The sequence below is a fragment of the Pelophylax lessonae genome (assembly GCF_965119305.1).
Source record: "Pelophylax lessonae genome assembly, chromosome: 8".
Taxonomy (NCBI): domain Eukaryota; kingdom Metazoa; phylum Chordata; class Amphibia; order Anura; family Ranidae; genus Pelophylax; species Pelophylax lessonae.
Genome location: NC_138775.1, coordinates 82,171,140 through 82,183,968, shown reverse-complemented (window position 1 = coordinate 82,183,968; position 12,829 = coordinate 82,171,140). Strand labels below are relative to the sequence as shown.

Genomic DNA, 12,829 nt, shown 5'->3' with positions numbered 1-12,829 from the left:
TAGACAATGGTACCCTGATTGCCATTAGGTATTGGGATGAAATCTTTGGACCCATTGTCAGACGCTACGCTAGTGCAGTGAGTCCTGTGTTCCTCTTGGTGCACGACAATGCCCGGCCTCAAGTGATGAGAGTATGCATCCGGGTTCCTGAAGGATGAAGCAATTGATACCATTGAATGGCCCCTATGCTCGCCTGACCTAAATCCAATAGAACCCATCTGTATTGATTTGGTCAATCTGGCGCCACCAGGTGGCACCTCAGTCTGTTCAGGAGCTCGGTGATGCCCTGGTCCAGATCTGGGAGGAAATACCCCAGGATACCATCCATCCCCTCAAAAGGCGCATGCCCCAATGTTGTCAGGCATGCATACAAACACGTGGGGGAAATGAAAACTACCATTTTGAGTTGCTGCAATGAAATTTCAGCAAAATGGACTAGCCTGCTTTATCATTTTTTCGCTTTAATTTTCGGGTGTCTTTGAATTCAGCCCTCTGTGGGTTGATAATTTTCATTTCCATTGAACAATGTGGCATCCTTTCATTCCTAACACATTACCCAGTCCATATCAGTATAGATATCCAGCATGATATTTTTCCCCATTGAGATATGATGTATTTTCAAAGTGTTGTTTTACATTTTTTGAGCAGTGTATATAAAATATGAGTTTCACTTTTTGAATTGAATTACTGAAATTAACTTTTGGATGATACTCAGATTTTATGAGATGCACTTGTACAAGGCCCTTCTTGCAAAACTTCATCCCGATCTCCCAGAATATACAACTGAATGGACGTCTGATCTCAACGTTCAACTCACTGTGGAGGACTAGGAGAAATTGTTTGCTTTCACTCAAAGCTCAAGAGATGAACTTCTAACTCATCTTGCAATGGTATCGCTGCATGACATTACTGCATTAAATGTATCCGTCAGGCTTATACAATACCACTAAAGGTTCTGGTTGGAATGCTCTCCTATCCATATTTTTGGGATTTGATGCTACAGCTTTATACTACCATTGCAGGGGTAACTGTACCCAATCCCCCCCAAGTCACTTTGATCTTTATGCCAGTGTTTCTCAACTCCGATCCTCTGGGCACCCTAAGTGGCCAGATTTTAAGTTTTACCTTGGGGAAATGCAGACTAGAATACTGCAATCACTGAGCAGAAAATTACAGTGCCTTGCAAAAGTATTCGGCCCCCTTGAACTTTGCGACCCTTTGCACATTTCAGGCTTCAAACCTAAAGATATAAAACTGTAATTTTTTGTGAAGAATCAACAAGTGGGACACAATCATAAAGTGGAACGAAATTTATTGGACATTTCAAACTTTTTTAACAAATAAAAGACTGAAAAACTGGGTGTGCAAAATTATTCAGCCCCCTTAAGTTAATACTTTGTAGTGCCACCTTTTGCTGCGATTACAGCTGTAAGTCCCTTGGGGTATGTCTTTATCAGTATTGCACATTGAGAGACTGAAATTTTTGCCCATTCCTCCTTGCTAAACAGCTCGAGCTCAGTGAGGTTGGATGGAGAGCGTTTGTGAACAGCAGTTTTCAGTTCTTTCCACATATTCTCGATTGGATTCAGGTCTGAACTTTGACTTTGCCATTCTAACACCTGGATATGTTCATTTGTGAACCATTCCATTGTAGATTTTGCTTTATGTTTTGGATCATTGTCTTGTTGGAAGACAAATCTCCGTCCCAGTCTCAGGTCTTTTGCAGACTCCACCAGGTTTTCTTCCAGAATGGTCCTGTATTTGGCTCCATCCATCTTCCCATCAATTTTAACATTCTTCCCTGTCCCTGCTGAAGAAAAGCAGGCCCAAACCATGATGCTGCCACCACCATGTTTGACAGTGGGGATGGTGTGTTCAGGGTGATGAGCTGTGTTGCTTTTACGCCAAACATAACATTTTGCATTGTTGCCAAAAAGTTTGATTTTGGTTTCATCTGACCAGAGCACCTTCTTCCACATGTTTGGTGTGTCTCCCAGGTGGCTTGTGGCAAACTTTAAACAACACTTTTTATGGATCTCTTTAGGAAATTGCTTTCTTCTTGCCACTCTTCCATAAAGGCCAGATTTGTGCAGTATATGACTGATTGTTGTCCTATGGACAGAGTCTACCACTTCAACTGTAGATCTCTGCAGTTCATCCAAAGTGATCATGGGCCTCTTGGCTGCATCTCCGATCAGTCTTCTCCTTGTATGAGCTGAAAGTTTAGAGGGATGGCCAGGTCTTCGTAGATTTGCAGTGGTCTGATACTCCTTCCTTTTCAATATTATTGCTTGCACAGTGCTCCTTGGGATGTTTAAAGTTTGGGAAATCTTTTTGTATCCAAATCCGGCTTTAAAGCCGGCAGTATCTCGGACCTGCCTGGTGTGTTCCTTGTTCTTCATTATGCTCTCTGCGCTTTAAACGGACCTCTGAGACTATCACAGTGCAGGTGCATTTATACGGAGACTTGATTACACACAGGTGGATTCTATTTATCATCATTAGTCATTTAGGTCAACATTGGATCATTCAGAGATCCTCACTGAACTTCTGGAGAGAGTTTGCAGCACTGAAAGTAAAAGGGCTGAAAAATTTTGCACGCCCAATTTTTCAGTTTTTTATTTAACAAAGTTTGAAATATCCAATAAATTTCGTTCCAATTCATGATTGTGTCCCACTTGTTGATTCTTCACAAAATAAATACAGTTTTATATCTTTGTTTGAAGCCTGAAATGTGGCAAAAGGTTGCAAAGTTCAAGGGGCCGAATACTTTCGCAAGGCACTATATATTACCTGTGATGTATTTCAGTTTTCTTGCAAACCAGGCCTATTAGCGTGCCTTGAGGACCGAATTTGAGAAACCCTGCTCTATGCTACCAGGCTCTTTCAAACACATTAAAAAATGCGGCAAGAGGCCAAGCCCCCCCCCCCCCGCAGAGCAGTGTAACTCACTGATGTTACATAGATCAGCAGAGATGTGTGTCAGTTATCGGTGTAATATTCCTTCTGTGGTGACGTCTGTGCAAACAGTTCTTGTCATACGATGGACTCGGCGAGGAATAAGCATCGTCTAAAAGTTGGGGTGTTCACCTTCTAAAGATTCTGGTGAAAAATTTTATTTTTTTCCTCAATCATAGGACACACTCGCTTCATTAGTTTTAGTAGAAATTTTATTCCACCGCTAATATATAGTCCAAATAGAGCTTATATAGTGCTTTTCTCTCTGAGGACCTAAAGTACTTGGAGATGGCATTGGCCGCATATCTTACCCGGGTCAGCTGTTTTAAAAGCAGCTATGCTCAACACAGCACCACCAACGCAAGGTAGTATGTCTTTGGAGTGTGGGAGGAAACTGGAGTATTTAGAGAAAACCCACGCAAGCACAGGGAGATTATGCAAACTCCATGCAGATAGTGTTTCTGGTCAGGATTTCCACCAACAACCCCAGTGCTGCAAGGCTAACCACCAAGCCTCTGTGCTGCCGATATTTGGTCACATTACATTATGTGGATGGGTTAGTTGTCATTGTCCATCCTGTTCTCTCACGCGCCTCCACAATACAATCTTAACCTAAGCCACAACATATGTAAATCCCTTATATTAATAAACACACTTAAACAATAAAACACCTCCACCAGATATACAAACTTAAAGAGGTTGTAAATCCATTAACATTTTTATTTATTTTTTTTCAACCTGAAAGAGAAACACATAATGAACTAGTATGCATCGCATACTAGCTCATTATGAAATACCTTAGAACGAGCCCCCGCCGTGCCGCCTGCTTACCTGTATGACGGGCGACATGCTCAGTCGCCCGTCTTCCGGGATCGCGGCATCCGGCCATCTGATTGGCCGGAGACGCGGTGACGTCACTCCCACGCACGCGCGCGGGAGCTGATGGTAACGGCACGGGGCTCTGAAGGAACGGCACCAGCGGCCGTTCCTTTCGACCGCATGCGCCAGTGATGTCACTGGCTGCATATAAGGTAAATATCTCCTAAACGGTACATGTTTAGGAGATATTTACAGTACCTATAGGTAAGTCTTATCATAGGCTTACCTATAGGTAAAAGTTGCAGAGGAGGGTTTACTTCCTCCTTAACCTAAGATACAATATATATAACTCTCATATATTAATAAAGCACATCCAAAGAATAAATCAACTCCACAAAATATACAAGGTTATCCTAAGCAATTATATATATATATATATATATATATATATATATATATATTATAAAACAGCTATACATAAAACACACTCAAAGAATAACACACCTCCACAAGATATTTAATATTAATAGCCCCTGAACTCTGCACTCTGTACATAATGCACTCATTTAATGCCCCTTAACCACTTAAGCCCCAGAAGATTTTACCCCCCTTCCTGACCAGATTGTGTTTTCAACTTGGCACTTCGTGACTTTAACTGACAATTGCGCGGTCATGCAAATCTGTACCCAAACTAAATGTGTGTCCTTTTTTTCCCACAAACAGAGTTTTCTTTTGGTGGTATTTGATCACCTCTGCGCTTTTTATTTTTTGTGATATTTATAAAAAAAGAGCGAAAATTTTGAGGAAAAAAAATGACATTTTCAACTTTCTTTTAAAAAATATACTCCATTTGTCATATTTTTTGGCCAAAATGTATTTAGCTACATGTCTTTGACAAAAAAAATTTCAATGAGCTTCTCCTGAGTACAGGGATACCACATATGTGAGACTTTTTGGGAGCCTAGCTGTGTACGGGACCCCGAAAACCAATCTCCACCATCAGAATTTCAAATGGCGTACATTTTTTCATTGCATTTTCTCACTACCTATAACGGTTTAGGAGGCCCTGAAATGTCAAGATGCCACAAACCCCCCCCCATTTTGGAAAGTAGACACCCCAAGCTGTTTGCTGAGAGGCATCGTGAGTCCATGGAATATTTTATATTTTGCCACAAGTTTGGGGAAAATTACAATTTTTATTTTTTTTTTTTTAACACAAAGTTGTCACTAAAAGATACATTTCTCACACATGACATGGGCATATGTGGAATGACACCCCAAAATACATTCTGCCGCTTCTCCTGAGTATGGGGATATCCCATGTTTGAGACTTTTTGGGAGCCTAGCTGTGTACAGGACCCCGAAAATCAATCACCATTTTCAGGTATTCTAATGACGTCAATTTTTGATTTTACTCCTCACTACCCATCAGTTTTGGAGGCCCTGAAATTTCAAGATAGCACAAAACCCCCCCCCAAATTACCCCATTTTGGAAAGTAGACACCCCAAGCTATTTGCTGAGAGGCATGGTGAATCCATGGAATATTTTATATTTTACCACAAGTTTCGGGAAAATTTAATTTTTTTTTTTTTTTTTTTAACACAAAGTTGTCACTAAATGATAAATTGCTCACACATGCCATGGGTATATGTGGAATGACACCCCAAAATACATTTTACTGCTTCCCCTGAGTACAGGGATACCACATGTGTGAGACTTTTAAATTTTTTTTTTTTAATTATTTTTATTGTTATCACAGTGAATTTAAATATCCCCTATGATAGCAATCTTTAGTGACAGGTACTCTTTTTTAAAAAAATTGGGGTCTTTTAGACTCTAGATCTCTCCTCTGACTTTTAACGCATCTGACCACTCCAAAATTGGTGTGATAAAATACTTTCCCAATTTCCCAATGGCCCTGTTTATTTCTGGCGAAACAGAAGTCATGAAATGCTCGTAGCTTCCGGTATCTTGGGCCATAGAGATGATTGGAGCCATTCTCATCTCCAATTAGCTCTATGGTTAGATAATTGAACCACCGGCTGCACTCTTGGGTTAACCAGTGGGACAGGAGAGCCCGAGAAAAAACGCGATAGGCGGCGGTGGGGGGAGTCCCCTCCCACTGCATGTAAAAGCAGTCTAGCAGCCAATTATCCGCTAGGATTGCTTTTACATGTAAGTAGACTGCTGGCTGTAAAAAACTATACCAAGACGATGCCTAAATCTGCAGGCATCATCCTGGTATAACCACTTAAAGTCCAGCAACATACCAGTACATTGCTGGTCTTTGGCATATAGTGTAGGTTTTTTTTCTTTTTCATGCAGCCTGTGGGATCAGAAATCAGCACAGGAATATTGTGTAGTATTACTCATCATTAACCGCCCAAACAACCACCCACTGAATTTAATGATGGGTATACATGACAATATTCCAAGTATACCTAAATAGTATTTTAACTGCAGTGCTGAAATCAGAAAATCACCACAGCTGCTGCCAGCAAAGGTATCCATATATGCTGTGCGCAAACACTGTTTGTGTCAGAATATATAAAATCAATGTGGCAGCCGAGGAGTACCTGCAACAGAAACAGGTTAACAAAAGAATGAAAAACAAAAAGTACAGTAGAAGAGTAGAAGAACATAAAAAATGGACACGACAACTGTTTTTGGATTTTATTTTTTTTTTTTTGGAACACTTTTTATTCTGTGTACTGCGATTTTCCAGCTTGGGTCTCTCAAAATGTCGATCATCTTTTTCGAGACCCTGTGATTGTGTGCCCTACACTGTGTCATGCTGTACCCTACACTAATACTCTACTAGTGTATGGTAGCGCTCAAAACATTCCCCGATGCAGAGACCAGGTTGGTCAGGACATCTTGGACAATAATAGCGGGTGTCACGCCTAAATCCGCGCCTGCTACAGACAGGACATCTTCTTGGGGGTAAGTTTGGGTAGGGGTACGCGGCAGGACATGTGGAAAATGTCTGTCATGCAGCCGGCTCACTGCATCTGGAAGGGGAAGTTGGGCAGGCATGCCTCCTGGGTACAGGTAGGCAAGGATGATCTCTTCCTGGAATTCTCGGAAGGATCCGGTGTGTCCTGACGCCCTGTATAGGACAAAGGCGTTCAGCATAGCCAATTGGAATAAATAAACAGACACTTTTTTGGACAAGCGTCTGGCTTTTCGGGTAACTAAATACGGCGCCAAAAGCTGGTCGTTAAGGTCCACCCCTCCCATATTAAGGTTATATTCGTGGACACAGAGGGGTTTCTCCAGAACGCCAGTTGCCGTAGGAATTTGGATCGTCGTGTCTGGGTGAAGGGAGGACAGAACATAAACATCCCGTGTATCCCTCCACTTCACCGCAAGCAATTTGTCCGTTTTCAAGCAGGCTCTCTCCCCCCGACTAAGACGGGATGCTACAAGCCTTTGGGGGGAAGCTCCGGCGATTAGGTCGCACGTTGCCACATGCGCAATTTGTAATTCGTAACAGTTGTCCACGTACAAATGGTACCCCTTTCCGGATAAGGGTGACACCAAGTCCCAAACTGTCTTGCCGCTGCTCCCTATGTAGTCTGGGCAGTTGGGGGGCTCCACACAGCTATCTTTTCCCTCATAGACATGGAAACTAACTGTATAACCTGTGGCCCTGTCACACAGTTAATTCAGCTTGACCCCGTACTTGGCACCCTTGTTCAGGGGTGAACAAGGCTGCAAACCGCTGATTGAAGTGGTCTATGAGGGGCCGAATTTTGTGGAGCCGATCATATGCAGGGTCTCCCCGAGGATGACAGATTTCATTGTCGCTGAAATGCAAAAATCGCAGAATTTGCTCATATCTCGACCTGAGGCAGAGTACATGCGCATATGGTGAAGTGGGCTAGTGGACCAATATAGCCGCAATTCACTCTGTTTGGTTATGCCCATGTTGAGGGAAAGGCCCAGAAAGATATTAAAATCTAAAGCGGTTATAGGTTTCCAGCCGAATGGTCTGGCAAGGGGAGAATTTGGGTTGGCGGCGATGAATTGTTGTGCGTATAAATTTGATTGATCCACAATAGATCTGAAAAGATCTTCCGTGAAGAACAGCTCAAAAAAGTTCAGGGGCGTAAAACCAGCTGTCTCCACGTGAATTCCAGGTTGGGCAGTGAATGGGGGGGAAAGTACTGGCGCTGTAGAATCAGTGGGTTGCCAATTGGGATATGCCAGCGAATCAGGGAGGGCACTATGGACTCTACGGGCCTGTCTTCGAATACGCAGTGGCTGCGGGCCACTACTCGTGCTAGCCACCGCACCAGCTTCAACTGCACTTATGGGACTCGCCACTTTACCAAGTGTTACTGCAGTGCTGGTTGTACTAGGTCCAGGGTGTACTAGGCCGCTGGTGCTTGCCAGGTCACCAGAAGAATGAGCGGCCAAAGTACCGACACTCTGCTCCATACGAGCACCCTGCGATTCCTGCATCTCAACAACTCCAGAATGGGGTCGGGTACGCCTGGGTGTAACAGGGACCCATCTGTCATCGGAGCTATCTGTCAGGGAGCCCCTGCCGTCATCAGGTTTGTATACTGACCCTGATTCTGCCAGTGAGGCTTCCCCATCGCTCTCATCTGACATGGCCAGTATACTATATACCTCTTCACTACTGTACCAACGTCTGGTCATTTTGGTAACTAAATTTACCGGTACAGTAGTGTGACTCACAGGTAATAAAAGCACCTGGTTGTCAAGGACTATTTCAAGCGCTACCAGAAAAAACTGCTAATGCTAGCAGGGATCAGGCCTGACTCTAACACAGTGGTTTTGTGTGTTGTGTTTTTTTGTAAGTGACAGTAATCTATTGATTACTACACTTACCTGGGTGGGGTGGGCTGGGCAAAGGGGTTAAACACAGGTGTTTGCCGGAATCAGTGCTGATCGTGCAAACACCGCGTTTTGGGAACCCTAAACTATGGGGACGCTAGTATAGTTCTTATCAGATCAGATATTGATCTGTTCAAACACTATACTAGTAATGGAAGTGTGTGTGTGGTAATCAAGGGGTTATTTCTAACTATGCGCCGGGGATCTGCGCTTTTTTAGACTGACCCTAACACTAGCTAATGTCACCTGTGTCACTTATAGTAGTGATGAGAAAAAAAACTGTACACTATAAAAGTGACACTGTGACAGGGCAATGAAGGGGTTAACTGGGGGTAATCAGGGGAGGATCAGGGGATTAAATCTTTATTGGGGGGGTGGCGGGGACCCTAAACCTCCTTTGGGACAGAAACAAACTCGCTAGCGCAAACTCAAGTCACAATCACACTAATACAAATAACAGTAAAACTATATTACGTGTGTATTAGTGTGCAATGTGACAAGGGGGAAGGGGTTAAATCTTTATTGGGAGGGGGTGGCGGGTATCCTAAGGATAAAAGGAACGACCGCAAGCACTAAACCTGGTCACAAGTCACACTTATACGGGTATATAGAAAATGCTATATACTGTATACAGTGTGTGTTGTGACAGGGGGTGTAGGGGGGATCAGGGGGTTAAATCTTTATGGGGGGGGTGGCGGGGACCCTAAACCTCCTTGGAACAGAAACTAAGTCGCTAGCGCTAACTCAAGTCACAATCGCACTAATACAAAATACAGAAAATCAGTATATTACATTTGTATTAGTGTGAAATGTGACGGGGGAAGGGGTTAACTGGGGGGGGGGATCAGGGGGTTAAATCTTTATTGGGGGCTGGCGGGTATTTTAGGTGAAAAAGGGAGGGCCGCAAGCGCTACACCTGGTCAGAAATCACACTTATACGGATATATAGGAAAATGCTATATACTGTATACAGTGTGTGTTGTGACAGGGGGTGTAGGGGTGATCAGGGGGGGGGATCAGGGGGGTAAATCTTTATTGGGGGGGTTGGCGGGGATCCTAAACCTACTTGGGACAGAAACTAAGTCGCTAGCGCTAACTCAAGTCACAATCGCACTAATACAAAATGCAGAAAAACAGTATATTATGTTTGTATTAGTGTGCAATGTGACGGGGGGAGGGGTTAACTGGGGGGGATCAGGGGGTTAAATCTTTATTGGGGGGGTGGCGGCGGGTATTTTAAGTGAAAAAGGGGGGATCCGCAAGCGCTACACCTGGTCACAAATCATACTTATACAGGTATATAGGAAAATGCTATATGCTGTATACAGTGTGTGTTGTGACAGGGGGTGTGTGGGTTAACTGGGGGGCGGGCGATCGGGGGTTAAATGTGCCTATCTAAGTGTATGTGGGTGTGCTTGGTGCAGTACTCACAACTAGATGTGCTTTCCTCTCTTGATGAATCCAAAAAGGATCATGGGAGGGGAGAGCATGTCTTTTCTGAGCCTGTGTTTACATTACACAGGCTCAGCATGGAATCTGATTGGGCAGGACCGATCAACAGGTCCAGGCCAAAAATCATTGGCCTGGACTTGATGACTGATCGATTCTGAACCCAATCAAGTGATCGGCGGCAGCTGGGGGGCGCGGGAGCGTGCACCAGACCGGCGGGAAGCAGCGACGTAGTCCTACGTCACTTTGCCTGCACGGGGCTGACCGCCGCAGTAAATAGTCGTGCGGCGGTCGGCAAGTGGTTAAGACCCTCCCACTGTTAGTGACATTTGACCACACCCACTATTTGATGAGGATTGGAGGGAGTACTTCCGCCCTACTCCCCCCTCCACCCTGCCCTCACTCCTCTACTCCGACCTCACTGTCTTACTCCCCCCCCCCCACCGCCCTCACCCAATTCCCTAACCCCCCCACCTCGCAAACCACCCCTCTACATACTCTTCCTAGGAGATATGCATTTTTTTAAATAAATACAGGCTCTGTATTATCAGGAGATGGATTGGGGACTGTGGAAGAAGGGGAGGATCAGAGAAGTAAAGACCAAACAGTCTTTTTACACAATGTGCGGAATTAACCCCTTAGGTTCCACATATGCTTTACTGGACCTATGCTTTACTGGATATACAGACTGATTTTACTGTTGTGGATTAAGTAACACTTTAAGTAAACCTGACCCAAAGCTGTGCAACTCAAACTGAGCATATGATTGAGCCAGATGTTCCTGAAAAAGTCAAGGTTGACCCTGCCCACTGCAAACTCCAGATCCTCTCTGTTGCTCCTGTTAAGTCAACTGTACAGAGAAAAAAACTTGCACAACTGGTACTTGTATTGCTATTACAGGGTGTGCTTCTTCCTGCCAACAGCAGCAAGCTTCCATGGATACTAGCACTGGCCCTTCATCTCCCAATAGCAAAGCATAGGGGAGCGTAGTTAATAGGGACCAAAAAATCTGTGTGCAGTGGGCTACAGCAGATATTCCAAGGTCCTGGGAACTTGAGCCTGTGAGTTGTTGTCCTATTGATGTTGGCATGGTACACTTGTATAAGGTGGCCTTGCAGACTTGGATAAAATTACAACAAATAGAGAATTGAAATCAATATAGAATGTAGAGCACATGTAAAAACATATGTCTCCCATTTAATTTCAGCCTGTGAACTTCACTATGAAAACACCAAGATCCCTGTAGAGAACGTCATTGGTGAGGTTGGCGGAGGTTTTAAGGTATGGTGCGATCCCTGCAAATGATGTGTGTTTATTAATCCTGTTTTGACACAAATGACATTCCTGGGCTGTCAGCCTGTCCTCCTTACTATACATTTGTTGAGTGCTTTCTAAATAATCCTCATGTCTTGTAATCCATAAATCATTTATGACAGGTGACTGTATACGAGTGATATGTACAATGCAACTGTCCATTCCTCCTCTTGTTGAAAGATTTTGAAGATTTTTTTTTTTTCTCTTGTAGAATTTTGTTAATAAGAGATGTTTTGATTTTCAGGTTGCCATGAACATTCTGAATAGCGGGAGATTCAGCATGGGTAGTGCCTCTGCTGGAATGATAAAGAAATTAATTGGTAGGTATAGGAAGCTGGTGTAGCGTTAGTGCATCATAGTTAAAGAGATGCTGATACTACTGTATTAAAGATATTATTAATGCAATTTAAGAAAAGGTATTAAAGAAGATATGAGCCATAAAAAAATGATTTCCTATTATTGATCATTCAGAACAACAACTGTAGATAAGAGATTGTAGATTAAAAAAAAAAAGGTCACATTGTCCTGTTTTATTAGAATAAAAATGGGGAGAATTGTAATAGCACAGTCATAATCAGATGAAAGCAAGGGGAAAATATCACCTTTGTGAATGAGATCTCTTGACAGCCATTGAATAAGTAGATGAGCAGACCCAGATCTATTCATGAAGCATGGCTGAAATACTGCATCAAAGGGAACATTATTCAGTAATCCCCTACCTTAACAAAATTGTCCATATTAGACCCAAGTGTGTTTTGGATAGCAGTCTGAGTTCCTGGGCAACAACATTTTATATATACAGTGTGTGTGTGTGTGTATATATATATATATATATATATATATATATATATATATATTATTGGCTAAACCACGTTATGAGACTGCAACAGGCAACATCCAGACTTTAAAGAACAAGAGTATGAAGGGGAAAATGCAGCATAAAAGCATACTTCTATTTGACACACATGTTAAAAATCACAAAATAAAATGTAAAAACAACTCCGGCCTACGTAATATGATAGACATGGAAAGCTGTCCGTTCTCATATTCAATTGGCTTACACATAAGGCTCTAAAACGGTGTGAACACATGTTAACAATGAAAATTCTGATTTAAGTCTGTGCACTGCTATACACTTGTACGTATTTATAGCTTACATATTTAAACAGGGATTATTGGTTCACAAATATTTCAATTTGTATTCAGGCTGGCCAACTGCATCAAAGTGATCTCTCTCTGGCCAATCCATAGTTTTCCTGTGCAAAATGCTTAAAACTTGCTTATACCATATTTCGATGGACATAAAGTGCGTATAGTAAAGAATCTCTCCCCTTTAAAATAGTAATCACATTTTGTTGCTTTGCAGCCTGAAACGAAGACAGACACAGTTTTTGTATTCTCAAGCTGCATTAACGCAGTGCA

The 12,829-nt window shown here is 42.8% G+C and overlaps 1 protein-coding gene across 1 annotated transcript in view; it reads left to right on the top strand.

The window, feature by feature from the left end:
- ACAD9 (acyl-CoA dehydrogenase family member 9) overlaps positions 1 to 12,829 on the top strand; it is a 195,686-nt gene that overhangs the window by 113,637 nt on the left and 69,220 nt on the right. Inside the window, exons 8-9 of the mRNA XM_082266167.1 lie at positions 11,301 to 11,374; positions 11,652 to 11,727. Of these exons, the coding sequence (XP_082122293.1) occupies positions 11,301 to 11,374; positions 11,652 to 11,727 (150 nt within the window). The remainder of the gene's footprint in view (positions 1 to 11,300; positions 11,375 to 11,651; positions 11,728 to 12,829) is intronic.